We start from the raw sequence: 23,859 nt of genomic DNA, 5'->3' as shown, positions 1-23,859 counted from the left end.
TTGGGCCTAAAAGAAGGAAAGCAAGGGTTACGGGGGACATTCCTTTGGGAGGAGGCACACTAAGTAAGAGTACCTGGATCAAGATGAAGGCGAACCATCCCAATAAATACTGGATTAAAAAAAAATGGCCGAAGCCTATGTTTTAACACCTGAAAACTGAAGTTATGCCTAGTAGTTAACTAGCGACTTGGTGCAGTGGTACCATTTAACAGAGGTGGGTGGATGTAAGCATGAGGCCAGCCTGGTCTACAGAGTGAGATCCAGGACAGCCAAGGCTACACAGAGAAACCCTGTCTAAAAAAAAAAAAAAAAAGAAAAAAAATCAACCAACCAGCCAAACAAACAAAACAAAAACAAAACCTTGAAAACAAACAAAAAAAGCGGTGTGATGAGCCACACCCACAATCCCAGTCCTTTGGAGGTAAAGCCAACCTAAACTGCATATGGAGTTCAGAGTCAGCCTGAGCTATATGAGACCCCATATAAAATAAGACACAGGGCCCGTGAGGTGGGGACCAATGAAGAGTATAAAATAAAGCAGGGCAGTGAAAGGGTGCTTGCTGCCAAGCTGATGTCCTGACTCCCTGGGACCCACTTGGTGGAGGAGGACTCACTCTTCTTAGTGCTTCTCTGACCCTCACCCCCTCAAACACACGCACACACACACACACACACAACAAATAAAATGTAATTTAAAGTTGAAAGGCTGAGGGCAGTGATGCACACTTGTTTAAGAAAATAAGTAAACAAAATGAAATTAGACAATGTATGTTTTGATCTATCCTCCCAGTCATGGTCCTACTAAGGAAAGTCCACTGTGTGGGGCTGGAGGATGGCTCAGTGGTTAAGTGCCTGAGTTTGGTTTCCAGTACCTACAGCAGGCAGCTCACAACTATAGCCCCAGCTCCAGGGGATCCGACATTATCTTCCGGCCTCTGTGGCCACCTGCACACACACCATTCATACAAACAGAGGCATGCACATAAACTGGCTTACTGGAGTGGCACACACCATTCATACAAACAGAGGCATGCACATAAACTGGCCTACTGGAGTGGCATACACCATTCATACAAACAGAGGCATGCACAGAAACTGGCCTACTGGAGTGGCATACAGAAAGTACTACCTCAGGCTGACATTGGCCTGGCTGACCCTTGTCCTTCCAGGGGCCTGCAGGACCACACCCACTCCCAAGGGCACTGTCACTCTCACAAACTTGTAGGACACATCTTTCCATCTCCAGATGGAGACTGTTTTTACCTCCCACCTCTCTCCTTGAGATAATCCACCCGAGACCAACTCTGAACATTACAAAACAGTCCGGATCAGCTAGAGTAGAAAAGAATTTATTTCAATGACACACCCTGGAGGTGAGAGGGGACTCAGCCTGTTCTGTGCCCTCAGTGGGGTAAACAGCTAAGTCACCCTCCACTCCTAGCACAGCCCTCAGAGCCCCAGATCCTGAGTTCCAGTATCGGGGTGGAATAAGCATTCCTTCCGTTTCTAAAAAAGGCTCAAACAATGTGCTCGCAGGAAGGCAAGTCGTGCGTTCCCCTGTCCCCACTGTCCCTCATGAAATGCTGTTCTTCTGTAAGAGCAGACTTCCAGTGTCCAGCCCCAGGAGAATATACCCATCTTGAGCTGCTGCCAAGTGCCCTACGTCTTTAATCCTCCATTCTGGAGCACTTCTGTGGGCAATGTCTGAAGGTACTGCTGTCTCAGGCGAGGCAACTGAGAATACAGCTCAAAGCCCTCTGGGAGGCTGGAGTTGGGAAGCTTATAGTGGAGGAGATGCTGCCGCAGACCCTGCAGAGAGGGCAAAACCATGAAGTGGGTGGTGAGTCTGTTGAGGTTTGGTTCCTTAAGCCCCTGTATCTTTCATCTTCCCAATACCCACAGTCCTACCTCATCTGCCAGCAGCCACGTTTTCTGCAGCATATTCCTCCGGGAAGCCTTCACCTCATCCTAGGAGCACAAGAGGGAGATGTGGTACCTAGCCGAGGACTGATACCCACCACTGGCCTGGTTAACTCTCATCCCCTCCCCAACTGGACTACCAGCTCCCCTCCCACTCTTTGAATATGGAGATGGGACTTACTGAGCTCTTTGGGTCTTGGGAGAAGATGAAACTATTGACATGAGCCACAGCTACAGTGTAGAGGACAGGGCACCAGTGTGGACGGAGCGCACCAGTAACCAGGGCCCGGAAATAGAGCCGAAGGAGAGGCAGGCTGTCCTCGGCGGGCTCTGTGAAGCACTCCAAGGGCACAGGCAGCTGTGAGGGAGGGAATGAGCTCTGAGGGCGAGGGTGGAGACGTGCGCAGCGGACAGTGGTGGATGACTGCTGGCCACAGGAGCCAGAGCAGCAGGTCCTCCTTTAGACTAGTGCTGGGCGGGGCTCAGAGCCCGAGCACCCTCCCGGGATACATAAAGCCCTAGGTTACATTTCCAGCACACGCAGCATTGATTTCTTAAGCCTATTTAATGATGACAAATGCTTATGATATAGGGCTAAATGAAAAAATTCTCTATGCAGTAGTTCCTATTTTATAAAAATATGTAAGTATTCAAAAGAAACTAAAAAGCCGGGCGGTGGTGGCGCACGCCTTTAATCCCAGCACTCGGGAGGCAGAGGCAGGCGGATCTCTGTGAGTTCGAGACCAGCCTGGTCTACAAGAGCTAGTTCCAGGACAGGCTCCAAAACCACAGAGAAACCCTGTCTCGAAAAAAACCAAAAAAAAAAAAAAAAAAGAAACTAAAAAAAAATATATAAATAAAAACAGTTGTTACTGAGCTGGGAGTGGAAGCACGTGCTTGTCATTCCTGAATACAACCAGAGGACTGGGGCCAGCCTGGGATACAAAGGAAGGCACTGTCTCAAAAACTTTTTTTGTTTGAGACAGTCTCTGTTCTCTGTGTGGCTGTTTGTCTTGGAACCCACTCTATAGACCAGGCTGGCCTCAAACTCAGAGATCTGCCTGCCTCTGCCTCCTGAGTACTGGGATTAAAGGTGTGTGCCACCATATCTGGCTCTAAAACTATTTCATTATTTATTTATTTACTTATTTATTTGGTTTTTGGAGACAGGGTTATCTGTGTAGCAGCCCTGCTATCCTGGAACTCACAGAAATCCTCCTGCTTCTACCTCCCATGTGCTGGGTTAAGACATGCACCACCATGCCCAGCGTGGGCTTCACCACCGGTTAGGACTTTGCCTCTTAGCTTTATTTCCAGCAAGTGCTCCACAGAAATTTGCCAAAAGAGTCAAACTCTCCCCAAACTTCCCCACCAGGCCAAACCTCTCCCCCAATAACACTTCTTCCTTACAGAAAGTCCACTCTGATTGTTCTAAAAATTCTCTGAACTCTGACTTACCTTAAATCTGGGTGATTAAGATCTATGGTTTCGTTTTTGGTCTTAGCATATCTTTCATCTAGACTACCGGAGCTAACAAGTGGAAGGGAACCTTGCTAATACCAATGCCTACTCTCTGCCAGATGCCATGGTAAAAACCCTCCTATTCTCTACCATCCTGACGCCTTCAAAGCTCCCAAGAGGTAAAATGAGGAACCCCGACACACCAGAGCCCCGCAGGCTCAGGATGGTGGCCTTGTAAGGCCGAGGACACATACCTGAGTCAGTGGCAGGCCCAGGGCTCGCAAGACCCCCACGTGCTCCCCAAAGAGGGCAAGGCGCAAGGTGACACTGAACCGACGCTGCAGCGGAAGGAGGACCAGGGCCCCAAACAAGTGGTCCCCAAAAGAGACAGCCTCAAAGTGGTCTAAGAAGCTGGCATAGAGGTCAGGAAACGACGTCAGGCCAGGGAGTGGGCAGTCCAGGTTGAGGTTTGGCAGGACTTGGGGCCGACAGAGCCACGTTAAAAGAGCTACCACCAGACGCTGTACAGGAGTCTCTCGGAATAGCTCGCTATCCACCAGGAACACACACATGAGCCGTGCCAGGCGGGCACCAGGAGGCACAGCCCAGAGGGCCTCAGGGCGCCAGCTCTCCAGAACCAGCACCCACTGTAGGACTCGCATGGTGATGCCTACGGTGTCAGCAGCAGGGAGCCCAGAGGGAGCATCTGAAGCCCGATGGTAGAGATGGATCAATGGCTGGAAGGGCCAGTCAGTGGGCAGCAGGGGCTCCTTAGGTACAGGCAGTAGCAGGCTTGAAACTCGCAGTAACTCCCCGCGGTACAAGGCTTGGGAGGTCAGCAGGCTGGCTCTGGCTGGTGAACAATGGGCCAGGTAGCAGCTGCGGATGCTGGGGAGATCCTGGCAAGCTTGAACTAGGAGAGCCCCTCGTTTACACTGAGGGTCCCCACTGTTCCTTAAGGACAGTCCGTCAGAGAAGTCAGCTGCCTCTGGACCCCCTGACGCATTCTCCCTGTAACAGGACACAAAAGCCAAACCTGAGGGCTGGGACCACAGCATCCAGACGGCTGTGCCGCCAGCTCCTGAGGGCTTCCGAGTTCAGTCCTGTGCCTTTCTGCCCCAACTGCCTCTCACACCACAGTGCTGCATAGCACTTAGGAGATGGGGCAGGGACAAATTTACTTAAACTTCTGTGCTTGACCCTAGCTGTGTGGGGATTACGATGTGTCCCACCCAGCTCCTACTTGTTTATTTATGGGACAGCCTCATTCTGGTGTTTGGCCCAGTTCCCATTCATTCATTCATTCGCTTTTGAGACAGTCTCTTTCTCATGTAGCCCAGGCTGACCTAGAATTTGACAGGTAGCTAAGGCTGGCCTTGAACTCCTGATTTCCTTGCTGCTACCTCCCAAGTGCTGGGACGAGAGGTGTGTATCACCATGCCAGGCCTTCACTCAAATCAGAGCCTCACACATGCCACAGGCCACTGCTAACTACATCCCTGGCTTATGTACATTTTTTAGTCACTGTCTTACTGTAAAGTCATTCTTGGGTAGGATGAAGATGAGTAGCCTCATCTTCACTTCACTGAGGGAATAACAAATTAAGTATAATACGTGAAGGAAAGAGACTAAAACCTAGGTTTCCTGGCTCCAAGATGCTGTTTTGTTAATAAAATTCAGCAGCATCCAAAAGTGCCAAGCACCAAATGCCTGAAACCCCTGGACTCACGGCAGGAACTCCAGCCGGAACACACAGCTCAGCAACAGCTCTTGGGCGAGGTATTCACTTCCAGGCAGCAGCCGGCTCAGCAGGGCCAAGGCCATGGTATGGTGGAGGGCAGTACTCGTGGCTGGCTGTGGCTGCAGTGTTGCCTAAGGAAGAAAGACGGTGTTAGTGCAGGGAGGGCAGCAGGGAGAGAACAAAGCAGAGCTGAGTGAGGAAAGGGACAGGGAGATGGAGGACAGCAGCCAGGGAGTGTGGACTGGAGTAGGAGCTGCATGCTCCAGTAGAAACGGCCCAGGCAATGGAGAAGTAGGGAGGACAGCAGGGTGGGGGCTGACTCTGCAGGCAGGAACTCACCGCTTTTTGGGCTAGCGAGAGCACCAGGTACTGCAGGTGGTATTCATGGCGCAGGGCCCAGGCAGAGAAGGGTGTGAGCTGTGGGGCAGGCACAGGAGCCACACACTGGAGAAAGTAGTTCTGGAGTCCTGGGGCAGTCAGCACAGCAGCCAGCTGAGGAAACACCTTTGTTCAGACCTGGAAACTGACTCTCATGTGTTCCAGGGCTCCCCAGATGGCTGTCCCCTCCCAGCCACTCAGAAAAACAAGGCCACCCTTCTTCTGGCCACCTCTCCTTTTTCCCACCCCAGCTACCTCTGCCCCATGCCTAACCTCTAAACAGGCACCCAAGGTTTACCTGTCCACAAAGCCCCTTGTGGATCCGGACCAGAATGTCGAGGAGAGAGAGGAGGGCAGTGAGGAATGGGAAGGGTGAGGCTGAGCCAGCTATACTGAGAGGGGGACAACCTCCTGCACAGCCCAGGGACACAAGGCTGGGGGGGGCTTCAGGAGCAGGAGCACAGGACAGCGGGTTGCAGAGCGGGGAGCAGTGCCTGCGAGGAGAACGGAGATGCTGAGAACAAAAGCGGGACCTGGCTGTGCGGATCAGTGCTCACGTCCCAAGGGTTCTCCCTGCCTGGGCCCCTAAGGGGCCACTTACTGGGATGGATGGGGAAGACAGACCCAGGACCCCTCAGGAGAGGAAATGCCTCCTCCCCACATTCCCCCAGCCACCCACCAGAGTATACCTCAAGGAATCCCACAGATGGCCCAGAGAAGGCTCGCTCAGCAATGGCAGCAAGAGCTCATCCAACAGGCGCTCCATGTCCTGAAGCCAATCCTCTGGGCACAGATCTGACTGGAGGACCAAGAGAGGCACTAAGCTGATAGACCAAAACACCCGTTTTCCTCATCCTATAGACTCAGACTCCACCCCCCACCCCCGCCATGCTAAGAACCTCAAAGGAAAAAATCTGTTTGGAAGCCTCCACAGCCTGACCTTTCTGAAGGACAGACAGCCCTGAGCTTCCTCCAGTGCACAACATCTAGGGGTACATTAGAAGAAAAGACAAGCTGAGCTGCTGCTCAGGGGTCTCTGGTCCCATCATCAAAGTTCCTGGGAAACAGCAGCAGGAAGACACAGGTAGAGTGAAAAGGAGAGGTGGGTTCAGTAGAGAAGCAGCTACATGTGTGAGGCTCCGGGTCCACTCTTCCACTCCCGGACCACATCTACACATACCGACCCCAAGCCAAGGAGACGGGGAGAGGTGCCAACAGAAAAGGAGTGGGGAAGTGGGGTCAGAACAGGAGGAAGAGGACAGGATGCAGAGAAAGACAGGCAGGCTGCACTCACCTGCTGGCTCCAGGCCTGGTAGTAGGCACCAAGGAAGAGCAGGCAGGCACTGGGTACTGGGCCCAGGGCATTCCATACATCAGGTCTGGGCAGGAACTTTAGGGTCTGCTTTAGACATGGCTCGATCAGTGGTTGAAGTCCAGATACCTGCATCCAGGTGACGGAAGAAGGGATGGCCGACACGCAGGCCTCAGCAGAGTCACTGCCGGAGTATCAAAAGGGGCAAAGGTGTGGGTCTGGCCGCCTTGCTCCCTGTGGAGCAGCATTCCCACCTGTCCTGGGTTGCTGCTGGGCATGCCTGCCAACAGGCTAGCACCTGGCCTACCTGCTGGGTTCAGGATGTGTGCTGCTAGCTGCCAGGGTCAGCTGGGTAAGAAGTGTGAGCAGAGAGGCCATTCGCTGCATGGACAGTGGCTTTGGGGGATGGGTGCTGAGCTCCGTAGGCAGGGTCTGCAAGGTCCGCATGAGCACTGGGTACAGCTCCCTGGGGAAGAACAACTGGCCTTCACTGTACGAAGAGACCAAGATGAGGGCACAAAGCACAGGCCTGCCAGGAGCTTCCATCTGGTGAAAGAGCATCAGGAAGGAGAAAGCCCCAGGGTGGAGACACTGTGCACTGCTAGGTCCTGAAACTTGGGACGGTTGCAACCCTTCCAGGTTGCCCCTCAGCACAGATATGACACCTGACTTCACCAATGTACAAATGCTTTTGTCAAAGACTGCAGCTAACCTTCTCTTCCCTAGCAGGTCCTGACTCCCAAGCATCATCCACGAGACATCCCTCTCTTCCCTAGCAGGTCCTGACTCTCAAGCTATATCCAGCAGACATCCCTCCCTTCCCTAGCAGGTCCTGACTCCCAAGCGTCATCCGCTCACCACTCTTGGCCTCCCCTCCTCTGGACCCTGAACAAAGCTGAAGGAAGTAACAATAATACTCAAAACACAGAACGGAGGGCTCTACAAGAGACCTACTCCTGCCTTCCTCACCTGTAAAGGTGGCCACCCTGGCCATAGGAAGCGACCACAGCCCACAGACGGAAGGCCTCAGTGCTCAGCATCTCTGCCTCCTCGGCGGGCAAGGCCAGCTCTTGTGGAGCTTCGGCTATGAACCGGCTCAGACGGCTCCTGAAGTCACAGCTGCTGAACTGGAGATGAGCAGAAGGCGTGGTATCAGCATTTTCTAACTGGTATCTGGTTCTCTCTTGGAATAAGGCTCAGGCTGGTCCCACTCTAAGTCTCTGTCAGGCCACAGGGGTGAAAGAATCTCGGCCCTTCTCCTTCATCTTTTCTAAGCACTGATTTGGGGCTGCAGGTGCTCGCATGTCACAGCATGCACATGGAAGTCATCTCCCTCCTCCTTCCCTGTGGGCTCTGGAGACCGGCCTCCGGTCATCAGCGTTGCCAGCAAGTGCCTTTACCTGCTGAACCGCCTACTGGCCAGTGCTCCTTCCTCCTTTTTGGACAGTGTTTGCTAAGTACCTTTTCTAGGCTACAGGTGACAAGTGCCTATCTGCAGCTAGCAACTCTGGATCAGTTTTGTATCAGAGAACCTTCCCCACGTTATGAGACCAGACTAGGTCCAACAGACCCAGGTGCCCAGGCTCCTGCCTGCTGGTCTCTGTTGAGTTTCTGAGCAACTGGACCAGAGAGGAAGAGGAAGGTGAGGTGAGGCAGCTGTCCAGAATTAATGGATCATGTTTAATCTAGCCCAAATCAGCCCTGTCTTATGCCCTCCAACTTTTGCCTTGGGTCCTGCTTACCAGTCGGGCAGCAATATTCTTCCCAGCTGAGGCCAGGACTCTAAGCAGTTTCATGGCAGCAGCACAGGGCACTTTGTATAGACTGGAAGTAGGCCCCACCCCCATGGAGGACCAACTGGTCGGCAGGAATTCTTGAACTATGGTCTCTATTAGCCGAGGACACTCTAGGACCTGCAGGAGACAGGAGGAAAAGGGAGGCAGACAGGATCAAGATAAAGCCCCTCCAGTTGGGCACACACCACGGCTATGCCTATAATCTCAGTACTCGGGACGCTGAGGAAGGACTTCCACAAGCTCCAGGCCAGCCTGAGCTATATCATGAGCCCTTGGCCAGCCTGAGCTATATCATGAGCCCTTGGCCAGCCTGAGCTATATCATGAGCCCTTGGCCAGCCTGAGCTATATCATGAGCCCTTGGCCAGCCTGTGCTATATCATGAGCCCTTGGCCAGCCTGTGTTATAATGAGACCCTATCTTAAAATAACAGCAACAACAAAAATAACAATAACAAAGCCCACAAAATAAAGAAGGGAGAGCCCAGGGGCTGTTTGTCCATTCATCGCCCTGCTCCCCTTCTCACCCTCGTGGCTGACTCCAGGGAATGCCGGGCCAAGCGGATAAGGACAGCCAGGATGTCAAGGACCACAGAGGGCCCTGGGCAGGTCACCTCCAGCACATAGCGCAGCCGAGGCAGCAGGTTGGTAGCCAGGAGCCCCTAGGACTCAAAAGAAAGAAACCCATTGCCACATGAGGTGAAGACCCAGGTCTAGACCTCTCCTGCCCAATAAACCTGCTCACTAGGTCAAGGACTAGAAGGTAGATTGCCATCTACCTTGATGACATCGTGTCTGGCCAGGTCGGGGGGAGGACAGCTTTCTTCCTCAGGGGTCTTCTTCGCCTTTTTGGTTGTGGGTTCTTCGTCCTCACCTTCATCGTCTTTGTCCTCCTGGCTGGGCATCAGAGGGAACACGGAAGCTCCATGATACCAAGAGAAGGTGCTGTCAAGGAGCTCCTGCCAGAGGATGGGGCAGAGTTGGGAAGAGACGGAAAGGCATGAAAATGGTTCCGGGGTAGAGCAAAATTCCTTCTCCCGACACACCAACAGCAGAGGCAAGGCTTCCAGGGCTGTGGCTTTGAGAAGAGGCTGCCAGCTGCTCTCTGTTCTCCATTCTGCCTGAAAGCCTTGGCAAAGGGCATACCCAGAGTGAGGAGCAGAACCCCATTCCTACCCCTGACATACCTCATCTCCAGGAGCTACAAGTAGGCAGCGAAGAGCCCGGACGGCTGCTGCGATGACACCGTCTACCCTGTCATCCAGAGAGAAGCGAAGCAGGAAGAGGAAACCAGCATCCAAGAGAAGGCGCAAGATACTGCCCACTAGGCAGTCTCCAAACTCACCAGCCTGGGCCTTGGGGTCAGGGGGAAAAACTGTTGAACATGCAGAACTTGTATAGAACCCTTGCTTGCCCATGACCCTGCATTTGCCCCATTCCTAGTCTGACCTACAGTGCAAAGAAAAAGAGTCTAAGGCCAAGGGGTGAGGGATGAGGTGGAGCTAGGGAGGACCAGGCCCGCAGTCCACTTACCCTGCCGATGATCTGGGACAACACGTGCAGTGCTAGGGCTCTCTGCTGGGACACCTGGCTGCGGGTCAGATGGAACAGCTCCTGGAGAGAGTACCCTGCTCTCTGGTGCAGGGACAAAAAGTCAAAAGGAATCAAGAACAGGGCAGTGTCCCCTCAAACACCCAGGAAGATGTCGAGGAAAAGGCAGCATAAATCAGTGATATCTAGTTCTCGCTCTCCTTGGAGCCTCAAGCTGATAAAGAATACAGGACATACACAGCAATGGTGGCATAAAGCAGACAGGGATGCAGTAGCTGCTCGTTTTTCTTTTTAAAGATTTTATGTATATGGATATTCTGTCTACATGTACATCTATCTGTCCACCAGAAGAGGTCAGCTTATCCCATGAGACTACAGTTACAGACGGCTGTGAACCACCACATGGGTGCTGGGAATTGAACTCAGGACCTCTGAAGGAGCAGCCAGTGCTCTTAACCACTGAGTCATCTCTCCAGCCCAGTAGCTGATGTTTAATTTCTAAGCAGAAGACAGGTGTGGAAAAGGAATCTGGTCTCAGTGGGGGGGTAGAGCTTCAATGGCCTAGCATGGACTAAGGGTGCAGCCGTTGCTGGGAGTGAGCCCTGTGAGGCTGTGAAAATAGGGTGACCCTATGGTGGTCAGCAGAGTGGTACAGCAGTAGAGAAGGCAGAGCTAGGGGGTCCATAATAGGCTGTGCTGCCAAGCTAGGAGCTGGGACCGTATTCTATGAGCAAAGGAGACCTGGGAAAGGTAAGGAAAATCAGGATGGCAGCCCCACGAGGGATGGAACTGTCTAAGGGAAAGCACGCAAGGCCTGGCTCTGAGTTCCAGAACAGAACGAGATGTCAGTAGGAGGAACAAGAGAATTTTGACTCTGAACTGAGTGACAGCAAGGCCATGAGCTGGAACACGGCACACAGATTAAAGGCAACTGACCAGATATCCTTTTCTGCACAGATATTAACACACCTGCCAAGAGCTTCCCAGTTCTCTCTGGGTCCTATGCCCACGCCTTACCTCTGCCTCTTCTCCATGGTGGTGCAGGCCCAGGTGGGTGGGCAGGTCCACATCAGGTGCCAGGAGCTCTCCTTGAAGGCTGAATCGGGCCTGCATTCTCTAAGAGAAAGAAAAGAGCTGGCTCGCACAGCAGCGCTTCTCCATCACACTCAAGCCTTTTCGGACTGGGCCTGGGTGCTACCTCTGACTGGAAATGAGGGTCATTTCCTCAGGGCCAGGCAGGAGATGGGAGAAGCTGAGAGCACAGAAGAGCAGCGTCCCCATCCACCTGGTCCCTCTCACCTCCTGTGTCTGCTGCCGTCGGAGCGGGGGCAGGTCCTGCGTCCAGTGGAGCTTCTCCAGCTCAACCGTGTTCATATGGAGCCATTCTTTGTTGGGGGTCACGGGTAGTTTCAGTGCTAGGGAGGCAGAAGCATAGCATTCCTCAAGGGACTCAATTCACCTGTAAGATTCCCCACTGGCATAGGGCAGCTGCCACAGGCCCTCTGCACTGTCTAGCAGCTCCAACCCTCAGCTATGGCTCAATAGTATGGTTTGGGGGCCGGAGCCCCTGGGAACTGGATGACTGTTTTAACTCTAGCAGACACGGCTGGTCCTGGCTCTAGCCCCTTTCTGAATCCAAAGATTTGTTCGAGAGAGAAAGAGGAGAAAAGAAAGAAAAGGAGGAACAGAAAAGGAAGACCATCTGCCTAGGAAAGTACCGCAGTCCTCTCTCTGGTACCAGACCACTGAAGAAGTAAGGGAACAGGGACAAAGAAGAGGGGGCAGCTATGCTGTCCCAATGGTGCAGGATTTCGAAACACCTCTACCACATCCTCCGGCTTCCCCACCCCCCACCCCGCCCCCACTCAACCTGCCTGGCTGGCCCAGCAGTCCTCCAGGAGCAGGAGGTTCCGGCTCATAATGAAATTTCCTCTCTTGTAATCCCTAATGGAATAATCTTGTTTCTGGGAAATAAGTGCTCCCACTGGTCTCTGCTTCTGGTCTGGCGTGTCTCTGGTCCTGCATCAGATTCTTCTTCCCTTACCCTGGCCCTGCCATCCCCCTGCAGCACAGAAGAGGGAGGAAGCAGGAGCTGTGCACCTGCAGCAAGGCAAGAAGATGCCTGTCTAGGGAGGGACAGTGGCACCTTGCTGCCTCTTCAGGTGGGAGGGAGAAGTAGTGGTAAGAGGACGAGAAGCAGAAGTGTGTGCACCAGCAAATGAGGGCTATCTTAGCCAATTACAGCACTAATGAAGATTAACCTTCCATCTCCACCTCTCCTCCCCATCAGCCAGGCCAAGGAGGAAGGACAGTTTTTTTCTACTTTTTTTTTCCGTGTGTGTGTGTGTGTGTGTGTGTGTAAGTAACAAAACAGTCCTCGGGAGTGGCTTTTCTTGTCCACCATGTAGGTTCCAGGGATCTAACTTGGGCTGTCTGGCTTGGAGGCAAGTGCCTTTATCCTCTGAGCCATTTCACCAGCCCACTCCCCTCTTCTGTAGCCCTGGTGTCCTGGAACTTGATATGTAGAAATCAGCTGGCCTCAAACTCACAGAGGTCCTCCTGAGTGCTAGGATTAAAAAGGTAGGCACCACCACCGCCTGGCTTTCCTCGCTACTCTTATCCACCAAAAGATGGTGTCTCTCCTCCCCACCTGGGGCTCTGGGCTCCAGCTTGTCCTCCTCCGTTGGCTCACTGGTAGACGCTGACATGATGGGCTCTTCTTTAGCGACTGGAACTGTGGGTTTTCCTGGGTTCTGCTCCTTGGGGTCCTTGGTTCCTGCTTGCTCCAAGGCATGGCTATGAGATCTCAAGAAGGCAACCAAGCTGGGGTCTGGGAGTAAAGGTGGAGAGAATAAGAAGCAGGGTGGGCACTCCCTAGCCTTCCCCACACCTGACACCTAATGAGAGCTTCCACCTCTGGGTGCCAAGACAAGACAAACTGCTTCCCAGGCTTGGCCCAGGACCCTTGCACTCTCCTGTGGCTCTTTAACGACACTGCCAGCCCACACTTGTAGCCCCTGGGGCCTGACTACCCCCATGCCCCTGCTCTCCATAGTCCTCTGAACCACTCTGGCCACCAGGCCAGAAATCTGAAGCAGCTGTGGCTTAGTGAATGTTAACTAGAGCCCAAAGGAAAACACTGAGATGAACAAGTTCTTTCAGTCGGTTTGTACATATATTCACTAAAAACTGAATACACGCTCCATAAGTGCTCACTATACCGTGCGGAACAAGACGGACTCCGAGAAAGGCGTGGCAGACCACACTTGCCTGTGTACAACAGGACGCGCTGTAGTTACACCAGAGGATAAATACGGCTGTAATGAGGCACAGCATGAACTACAACAGCTCGTGCGGAGATGCAAATGGGGCCGTGGTGGCTAGACGGGTCAGAAGCACTAACTCTTAGACTGAATCCGCAGAACCAGATGTGTAGAGCGCTTTGTCTGGCATGTGCAAGGCTCTGGGTTCGCTGTAACACCCTCCTGCTGCCCCACAATTAATTCCTTCCGAAGTTCTCACTATCAACTTGTAGAGAAGTTCTTAAATTTCTGAGCCTCTTTTTTTTCCCTTTTTGGAATTTTTAAGATTGTTACTGGGTATATGGGAGGTCATAAGTGCCATGGTGCAATGGGGAGGTCAGAGGACAACTTAGTGGGATCAGTTCTCTCTTCTACCTCACATAGGTTCCAGGAATCGAACCCTGGTCATCAGGCTTGCTCAGCAAGCACCTTTACCCACTGAGCTATCACACAAGCTCCAAGTTTTATATTTTTGAGGATTTTTGAGGAACGGTCTCACAGAGACAGTAGGCCTCAAACTTGTATTGTAGCCGAGCATGAACTCCAGCCCTCACGAGTGCTGGGATTAAAGGCCTGTGCCACCCTGAGCAGCAGAGACTGGGTTGTTTTTGGTTTTGAGACAGACTTTCTCTGCGTGGACTGGAAGTTGCTCTGTAGACCAGGCTGGCCTCGAACTCAAAATTACCTCTGCCTCATGAATGCTGGGATTAAAGGCATGCACCACCGCTGTCGGGCTATTTTTTTATTTTTGTTTTTTTATTAGTAAAATTAAGCTAATACCTATCTCTCTCAGGAGTAGAGGAATAGTTTAAGAATAAAACAGAAAGCCGGGCGGTGGTGGCGCACGCCTTTAATCCCAGCACTCGGGAGGCAGAGGCAGGCGGATCTCTGTGAGTTCGAGACCAGCCTGGTCTACAAGAGCTAGTTCCAGGACAGGCTCCAAAACCACAGAGAAACCCTGTCTCGAAAAACCAAAAAAAAAAAAAAAAAAAAAAAAAAAAAAAGAATAAAACAGAAAAAAATGCATGAAAGTATTCTGCACATAGCACATCAATCTCCAATGCCACTAAATAAATAAATACTCAAAACACGTCTGTCCTATACTAGCACATGCTTTAGTGGATCACTGCTTCCCTCAGCTCCTTTAGGGGCTAGAGGTACAGTTCATGATAGGATATTTGCCTAGAATATGTAAGGACCAGGGTTCAATCCCAGCTACGGAAATAAACAAACACACACGCAACAAAGTGCCCGGCACTCAGAGTAGGCCTTCCCCAACAAGTAGCAGCTGCTGCTAGCTTGGTCCCAGCAGGGAGACCTAGCATCATTACCAAGCTGAGCCAGTAACTGCTGCTGCTCCTTCAGGATCTCCTCTGGAGCCAGGGCTTGCAGTCTTGCAACATTCTCTTCGTGGATGGTCTGGACTTCCTGCTCAGCCGCCTGGCTCCTCAGCCCCTTCCCTGTGACCAGATTCGATCTGTGGAAGTCATGGTTGCCTCCCGGAAACTGGCTGCCTTTGTCCCTGGAGGAGGGTGTCTCAGAGGGCACAGCACCTGAAAGAAACGTTATAAAGTAATCAGCTTTATTACTCTGTCCTCCTGGCTCTACCTAGACCCTCTTGTCTCTTCAATAAGTTAACCAGTCCCAGAGACCAGTGATGAACCTGGGACTTTGCTGGACACCAAATGGAAACCACACACATCCAGACATTCTGGGGAGGCAAGGTGGCAGCTTCTCAGTCACTCTTCCCTTAAGACTTATATGGGAAGATTTCCCTCTGAATCATCAGATCCTGAGTAGCCATCCACCACCAGGAGTTTACCTCCTGCTCTTCCACTAATGAAAACCTGGTCGATACCTTTATAGTCTCTACCAGACACTGATAACCTCGCCTCAGCACTTCCTCTTCAGCACTGAGCCATCTTTCCAGTCCCAGTGCCTACTGTTTAATTCTGTAGATAATGTAGCTCTCAAGGACTAGAGGCCAAATTAATAACTAACTCTCCCTTAGTAGTTTCTATCTGAAGTCAATTCAAAGTATGCTTGAAGGAGCTGTAGACCAGGATGGCCTCAATTTCAGAGATCCACCTGCCTCTGCCTTCTGAGTGCTAGGACTAAAGGTGCTGGCCATTAGACACTACATAGCTGTTATTTATTCTTTCTTTATTTAAAAAATAATTCTTGTCAAGTGCTGGTGGTACATGCTTTTAATCCCAGCACTTGAGAGCCAGAAGCAGGCAGATCTTTGTGAATTAGAGGCCAGCCTGGTCTACAAGTTCCAGGATAGCCAGGCCTAAACAAAACAAAACAAAACAAAACAAAACAACAACAAAAAACCAAAACGCCAGGCAGTGGTGGTGCACGCCTTTAATCCCAGCATTCGGGAGGCAGAGGCAGGCAGATCTCTGTGAGTTCGAGGCCAGCCTGGTCTGGAACTGGAGTTGTGGATGGTTGTGAGTCACCATGTAGGTGCTCAGAACTGAACCTGGACCTCTGCAAGGAAACAAAGATAAAAGGACAGAAAGACTAAATAAACTACATTTGAGAGTTGAAGTTGTAGCTCTGTTGCTAGCATGCACATCCTTGCTAGGATACATGACGCCCTGGGCTTGATCCCTATAACCATATAAACTGGGCTTGGTGGCACAGGGAAGCAGAAGGATCAAATATTAGTATCATCCTCTACTAGACGGTGAGTTCAGGCCAGACTGGAATACATTACATCTGTCTCTACCCCACTCCACCACAACTTAAAAAAGAAAGCACATTTATAAGAAACAAAAAAGACTAATCTCAAGCATGTCAGCCCGGCACTCACCCTCTGGTGGGTCTAGGTTGGGGACAACTTCCCCAGCTGCTGAGACCCGGTTTTCAGTCGCCCTCCTTGCTGCAATCTCTTGGGCAAAGATGCTCCTCTTACCCGATGCTCCCGATTTCCCCTGCATGGCAAAGAGAACAACTCAAGCTGCTGAAATTTATTACCTGCTCTTCCTTAGCTCCTTAACCAAGGCTCTGCAATGAAGAGGAAAGAAACTTTCTCAAAGCAAGCAGAACTTCTGGGATGTGAAGGTACACATCTGAAACCCAGCACTCTGGAGGTGCAGGCAGAAAAAAGAAGAGTTCAAGATATTCTCTGCTACACAGCAAGTCTGAAGCCAGACTGAGAAATGAGACCTTATCTCAGAAGAATAAAAGGAACAGCAAGATGGCTACACTGGTGAGGGGCCTGAAGCCTGACAACAGGAGTCTGATCCAGGGCCACATGTGGGAAGGAGAACTGACTCCTACAGGTTTTCTTCTGATCTCCGTACCCAGGCATGAACAAACTTGTGAGCACACATATAAACATACAACACACGTGCACACACACCTACACCCATGTAAAAGTACTTGCTCTGTAAGCATGAACACCTGAGTTTGTATCTCCATAACCCATGCAAAAACTGGGCACAATTAGCACATATCTGTAATCCCAACATTTCTAAAGCAAGATGGACGATAGAGACAAAAGAATCCCTAGAAATTCAGAGGCCATTTAAGGCTGGGTGTGGTGGTCACACCTTTAATCACAACACTAGGGACAGAGGCAGTTGGATCCCTGTGAGTTCTGTGAGTTCAAGGCCAGTCTGGTCTATACACTGGACTCCAGGTCAGTCAAGACTACATAGAGAGAAAAAACAAAACAAAAATCAAAGGCCATCTAGCCTGCCGTGCAAAGCAGCGAACAACCAAGATTAGCTCTTTTAAAGAAGGTTGAAGGCAGGGAATGACAGCTGAGGTGGTCTTCTGACCTCCAGAATTCATACATACCAACTCACACACACACATCATACACTCATATACATACACACACATCACACACTCATATACATACACACACATCATACACTCATATACATACACACTCATATACATACACACACATCACACACTCATACATACACACACCAAAGGAAAAAAAGAAGATAGGACTTGGACAGCGGCTACAGCTCAGGGCTTACTGCCTAGCAGGCAGCCTTCAAACACTTGGGAAGGCTGAGGGGAAAAAAATCTGTGAGTCTGAGGCCAGCCTCTTAGGAGACTGTCTCAAACAAAATTGTGTGGGTCTCAGTGATTAGGAGCACTTGCTGCTCTTACAGAGGACTTGATTTCAACTCCCAGCACCCAGAAATGGCTCATCACCATCCATTAACTTCAGTTCCGTGGGTCTCAAAACCCTCTTCTGATCTCCATGGGCACCAGATAAAAGTGAAATTTTGAAAAAGAGGACTGAAGAGATGGCTCAGCAGTTGAGAGCACTCACTATTCTTCCATTCCCAGCACCCCAGCAGGCAGCTCACGAGTGCCTAGAACTCACTGAGGGAATCAGCACTTGTGTGCACACATCCACCCATACGTATAAATAGTTATATAACTACATAAAATACATATAAATAAAAAAAGATTTTTTTAATGGTTTTCCAATACAGGGTTTCTCTGTGTAGCCTTGGCTGTCCCTGGAACTCACTATGTAGACCAGACTGGCCTCAAACTGCTTCCCTTTGCCTCTGGCTTAGTTTTAAAATAATAATAATAATAAAAAAAAGGACTTTCCTTGTTAGTTGGTGGTGGTTCACACCTTTAATTCTAGCACTTGGGAGGCAGAGGCAGGCAGATCTCTGTGAGTTTGAAGCCAGCCTGGTCTACGGAGTGAGTTCCAGGACAGCTAGGGCTATACAGAAAAACCCTGTCTCAAAGAAAAGAACTTTCCTAAAGTACCTAGAGAAGATTTACCCTGAAACTCCCTAAGCACCACCTGTGCTAGATAGCATTATGCCAATGGATACCACTAGAGTTATCTGGAAGGAGGGAACCTCAACTGAGAGAATAGCTCCATCTGGCTATAAGGCATTTCCTAATTAGAGAAAAATGGGGGAGGGCCTAGCCCATTGTGGATGGTGTCACCTCTGGGCTGGTGGACTTGGGGTCTATAAGAAAGCAGGATGGGCACTGGTGAGACGACTCAGAGGAATAGAGCACTGACTGCTCTTCCAGAGGTCCTGAGTTCAATTCCCAGCAACCTCAAGGGGCTCATAACCATCTGTAATGAGATCTGGTGCCCTCTTCTGGCCCACTGGGATACATGCAGACAGAATATTGTATATATAATAAATCTTTAAAAAAAAAATAGAAAGAAAAGAAAAGAAAAGAAAAGAAAGAAAAGAAAAGAAAAGAAAAGAAAAGAAAAGAAAAGAAAGCAGATTGCGGAAGCCATAAGGAGTAAGCCAGTAAGCAGCACTCCTCCATGGCTTCTGCATCATCTCCTGCCTCCAGGTTCCTGCCCTGTTTAATTCCTACGCTGACTTCATCAGTGATGAACTATGACATGGAAATGTAATTGAAATAAACCCTTTTATCCCCCAGTTGCTTTTGATCATGGTGTTATGCTGCAGCAATAGAAACCCTAACGAGACCCCACCTAAGGTAACCCTGTTTACCTGTCTCTCCTTCGAGCGATGGAACACAGCGGGGAAAGGGACACCACTGGACACAGGCAGAGTCACAGTGACTGAACTCGTATCCCGTTCCTGTGGCAACGGAACACAAAACAATGAAGATGCACAGGTTTCTCCAGGCTGAACCCTAGTCCACTGGCCTCAGGACCCTCATTCCAAGGGTTCCTGAACCTATGTTGGATTTGTTCTAGGTGGTCTAACATAGCCCTAACCTGACTGCAGAGCGGCAAAGTCTACCTTTCTGCAGAACCCTCTGCTCATAAATCCTTTCTTCTCCAAATGGGATCTCCCCCCTCCCCCCCGGCTGGGCTAACACGTACAATAATTTTAGACAGAACAGCGGTGATGTGCTGATCGTGCCTACTCAGCCTCTCCTCAGGGTCTTCATCGTGAGGCAGGGCGTGGCCAGGGCTGGGTCTAGCTCTCTTTACAGGAGCAGGCACCAGAGCTGGGGGCACATCTGGGAGATCTGAAAGAAAGAACCCAGATGTTGAGTATAGCCACACTTTCCTAAGAAGATATCAGAGCTGGGGGCAGCAGCATAGAACAAGACAGATGCTCTGGGCCCTGGATCAAGCTGTGTTATCTTGGGTAGAACATTAACCTCTCTGAACCTCAACCTCTTCACCTATATAGCGGAGCTGCAGAGGTGCAGAACTGCCTGTGGTGGTGCACACCTGGTATCCTAGAATTAGGCTGAAGACCGCCACAAGTTCACAGTCAGTTTGTGCTAAATAGTGAGTTCCAACAAGCTTGAGTCAGAGTGAGACCCTTTCTCACAAACAAAACAGAATGCTAAAAAATAAAAATAAAACAAACTTTCAGCAACAGAAGTTACAGCTGGAACAGTATTCAGCCACCTCAGGAGAAAAAGGGGGTCTCTTAGGCTGACCCCTCTCTCCTCAGGAGAAAAAGGGGGTCTCTTAGGCTGACCCCTCTCTCCTCAGGAGAAAAAGGGGCTCTCTTAGGTTAACCCCTCTCTCCTCAGGAGAAAAGCAGGCTCCCGTAGACTGACCCCTCTTCTCCTCATGCCCATCCTGCAGGCACTCACTGTCCAGCATCACCACATCCCGACGGTCCTGCGATGGGAGCTGGTCCGGGTAAGCATCACCATGTCTCCTACTTCCTTTCACCAGCTGTACCGCTGGAGCCACACCAGCCTTGAGGAACTGACTCTGGAAGCGCAGTAGGTCCACCTCAGACTCTCCAGGCTTTGGTCTGGACAGCATCTTGACACTAAAGCTGTGACCTTTGTATGACTCCTTCCAGTCCTTCTTGCTGTGGAAATGTTCTCATTAACCCCTAGGTGCAATCGAACAACAGCCTTTATAACCGAGTACTGATTATGTTTTTCATGAGTCTATGCGAACTCACTCCTCATCATCGCCATTTCTCTCTCTCTCTCTCTCTCTCTCTCTCTCTCTCTCTCTCTCTCTTTGGCGGAGGGAGGGGGTTGAGACAGGGTTTCTCTGTAGCTTTGGAGCCTGTCCTGGAACTAGCTCTTGTAGACCAGGCTGGCCTCGAACTCACAGAGATCCACCTGCCTCTCCCTCCCAAGTGCTGGGATTAAAGGCTAAAGGCATGTGCCACCACCACCCGGCTGCATTTCTTTCTCTATCAGCACTCTCTGGCCATCAATCTAGTAAAATTATTTAGAAGCAAGTATGGTGGTGCACATCTGTAACCCATTACTAGTGAGTGAAGGCAAGAGGGTACAGAGTTCAAGGTTATCCTTGGCTATACAGTAAATTCAAAAGTCAGTCTGAGATACATGAAATTCTTTATCAAAAAACAAGTAAGAGTTGGCGTGGTGGCACACGACTTTAATTCTAGCACTTGGGAGGCAGAGGTAGGTGGATCTCTGTGAGTTTGAGGCCAGCCTGGTCTACCTAGTGAGTTCCAGGACAGCCAAGGCTACAGAGTGAGACCCTGTCTCAAACAAAACAAAACAACAACCAAAAAGGATATATAGACAATTTAGGTTGTTTACAATCTGTGCGTGGCAAAACTCTCAAAATGTTCGCAAACTAGATGTTGGCAGCAACCTTATATATGCACTAAAAAGCCACTGAATTATAAACTTTAAAAAGATAAATTCACCAGGTATGATGTAACATGCCTTTAGGAAGGCAAAGGCTGGTGGATCTCTGTGAATTTGAGGCTAGTTTGGTGTACACAGAGAGATCTTGTCCAAAAAGATAAATAAATAAACAAATATATCAACAAGGACTCAATGACTCAAATCAATAAGGAAAGACACTCGCTGCCAAGCCCGGCAACCTAAATTCAATCCCCACACAGGGTCAAGATAGAGAACCAACTCCTGCAAGCTGTCCTCTGACCTCCACAAGCACACTGGCATGTGTGCCTACCTTCACAAAATACAGTGAATAATAACGTAATAAAAAAATGTCAGCCGGGTGGTGGTGGTGCACGCCTTTAATCCCAGCACTCGGGAGGCAGAGGCAGGTGGATCTCTGTGAGTTCGAGACCAGCCTGGTCTACATGAGCTAGTTCCAGGACAGGCTCCAAAACCACAGAGAAACCCTGTCTCAAAAAACCAAAAAAAAAAAAAAAAAAAAAAGTCAAAATATGGCACATGGGAGAGCCCAGTACACCGGCCATCTTCTAAAGGCTAAGAACAATAAGAAGCAAGGAGACACTAGCCAGATAGGTCAGAATCATAACAGTGCCGCACATTTAGTCCTATGCAGGATCATATGTAATAACTATTAACTATAGTTACTAGGCCAGTATAGAAAATATCCCCAACACAAGGACTGAAGGGAACAGAAATGTCAAAATAATCATGAGCGTATAACTTAAGGAATAGTACTAAAAGTCAGCTGTGATTGGCTATACTAATAACCCTAGCACTCGGGAGGTTAAGGCAGGATTGAGAGTCTCAAGATAGTTTGTGTGATAATATAACAAAGCCTTGTTCCAAAAAAGTCAAAAACAACATTACCCCTAAAAAGGCTTTTTTGAGCCTTTTCTTTAGAGTCAGGTGTAGTCAATGGCACAATACTTGCCTAGCATGCATAAGGCCTTGGTTTCTCTGCCCAGTAAACACACACACACATATGCACACTCACAGGGCTGATGTAGGTAGTTTAGCAGTAGCATTAGAAATCAGTAAGTCAGAAATCAAATACCAGCTCCACTACTTATTAGAGTAAAATTAGGCAAATTTTTTAAGCTATTATAAATTCAGTTTCAACTGTAGAATGCACAGGGCTGGGACACCAGTAATCCTAGCATTTGGGAAGTGGAGGCAGGAGGATCAGGGATAAATGAAACCTTTCAAAACAACAACAGTAAAAAATTATTGCACAAAACGTGCCTACCACAGTACCTGTTATATAAATAAACCTCAGTGAATGAAAACAGCTAGCTCCGTGCTACGTAAAGAAGCAAATGTACTCCCCCCACAAACTCCGGGAGAGATTTGTCTAAAATCAATTTGTGTTACAAGCTACACCCTGAATCACAAGGATAGTTACTACAGATTAACTCAAAAGCGAAGGAAAACTAACAATGGATGCACTGGGTTTTCGAACAGCCCCTTACACCGCAGCCTTCACTTTGAGGACACAACCTGTCCGGTGACTGCGCCGAAGGTTCGAGTTAAGCATCTTTTGGATCACACCCGTCAGCCACGGAAAATGAAGAGCTGTGCCCCCGGTCTATGTGACACAGGGGTCTCAGCCACTGCTGTGCAAAGACTCCCAATCAGGTAATGACAAAGTAATCGGACACCTTGCTCCTGCGTTCTCCGCTTGAACCACTTGCAGCGAGTCTCTGCAGCCAGCCACCTACTCGAACGAGGAAGCCCTGGACGCCGCCATCTTGCCCGTGCGGAGCCGCACTTCCGCCGCCGCTAGAGTTCAGCTTCCGCCCAGCCTCCCGACCTGCGGCGTCTGACTTGGCCGCGAGCCTTCTGAGCCCCCTTGTCCCGCGTTGAACATGAGTCCCAAGCTGGGAAGCCTGCGACACTAACTCTAAACAGGCGCTCGGAACACGCGCGTTTGGTGTACTGCAGTCCCAGGCCTTCCCACACACCCGCAGCTCCGCTGGCGGAGGCAAAGGCTGGCACAGCCGTCCTTGTGTTCTCACCACCGCGCTTAACTGCACCCTCTATTCCAGCGCCGGTGCTCACAGTCGGCACACAAAAGTGGCACAGTCGCTGACCTCCCTGTGTGCTTAGGACGAGCGAGAAGGGAACCTGGAGAAGGATCCAAAGAAAGCAACAATCCCTGAGAGCACTCAGTAAGCACTGAGGTGTTGAAGAGAAGACAGAAATACTAGAAAGGGCCTTGGTGTCATCAAGGTTACACGCTTCCTAAGCATCTTGCCTTTGTTCATGCCAGTCTCCCTTCCTGGAAATTCAACCCCTTTTTCTTTGCCACCCCCTCCCCAAAAGCCTTTCCCCTTTAAGGTCTAGCCACGGTCAACAATAAAACCTTTACCAGTCAGGTTTGCTCACTGTACTGAGCTCGGATGATCTGAAACCTGAGCACTTTCATAGCAGGCTGCAACAATTACTGGTTACCTTTTCACAAGATTCCAACCTGGTGATAAGGAAGGCGCGTGCAATCCCAGAATTTGGCGGAGTGATTTTGGAGGATGGACCGATTTAAGGTTGGCTTGGGCTACAAAGTGCGGCCCTGTGTGGTTTTTGGTTTTGTTTTGTTTTGATTTTATCATTTTGGTTTTTCAAGACAGGGTTTCTCTGTGTAGCCTTGCCGGTCCTGGAACTCACTCTGTAGATCATCCGCTTGCCTCTGCCTTCAGAATCCTGGGATTAAAGGTGTGAGTCATCACTGCCTGGTTTTGAGATTGTTTTTTATTTTTAGATTTATTTATTTCCTTTTATTTTTTTTTTTATTTATTTATTTTTTTTTT

At 50.0% G+C, this 23,859-nt stretch overlaps 1 protein-coding gene across 1 annotated transcript; it reads right to left on the bottom strand.

The window, feature by feature from the left end:
• Positions 1 to 1,343: 1,343 nt before the first annotated feature.
• Positions 1,344 to 22,846, bottom strand: Rpap1 (RNA polymerase II associated protein 1). Its single transcript, XM_057781711.1, has 25 exons — positions 22,714 to 22,846; positions 20,006 to 20,256; positions 19,275 to 19,423; positions 18,937 to 19,026; positions 16,278 to 16,398; positions 14,791 to 15,012; positions 12,808 to 12,987; positions 11,457 to 11,572; positions 11,175 to 11,273; positions 10,140 to 10,241; positions 9,794 to 9,961; positions 9,386 to 9,565; positions 9,134 to 9,268; positions 8,555 to 8,725; positions 7,782 to 7,939; positions 7,120 to 7,278; positions 6,795 to 6,996; positions 6,190 to 6,299; positions 5,799 to 5,994; positions 5,462 to 5,614; positions 5,111 to 5,253; positions 3,636 to 4,392; positions 2,102 to 2,278; positions 1,909 to 1,968; positions 1,344 to 1,809 (listed from the first exon to the last, which is right to left on the bottom strand). The coding sequence occupies exons 2-25, from the start codon at positions 20,181 to 20,183 to the stop codon at positions 1,660 to 1,662; spliced, it is 4,176 nt and encodes a 1,391-aa protein (XP_057637694.1). The 5' UTR covers positions 20,184 to 20,256; positions 22,714 to 22,846; the 3' UTR covers positions 1,344 to 1,659.
• Between the last annotated feature and the right edge of the window lie 1,013 nt (positions 22,847 to 23,859).

Source organism: Chionomys nivalis, chromosome 9, assembly GCF_950005125.1.
Source record: "Chionomys nivalis chromosome 9, mChiNiv1.1, whole genome shotgun sequence".
Lineage (NCBI taxonomy): Eukaryota > Metazoa > Chordata > Mammalia > Rodentia > Cricetidae > Chionomys > Chionomys nivalis.
This window is presented reverse-complemented; position numbering and strand designations above follow the sequence as displayed.

Excerpts from the sequence above, each read along its gene's own strand:
- Rpap1 (XM_057781711.1), bottom strand. The coding sequence starts at position 20,183 with ATGCTGTCCAGACCAAAGCCTGGAGAGTCTGAGGTGGACCTACTGCGC. Across the intron at positions 19,424-20,005 it reads GGATGTGGTGATGCTGGACA|ATCTCCCAGATGTGCCCCCA; the intron begins GTGAGTGCCTGC and ends TCTTTCTTTCAG. Across the intron at positions 10,242-11,174 it reads ACCATGGAGAAGAGGCAGAG|AGAGCAGGGTACTCTCTCCA; the intron begins GTAAGGCGTGGG and ends TCCCTGCACCAG.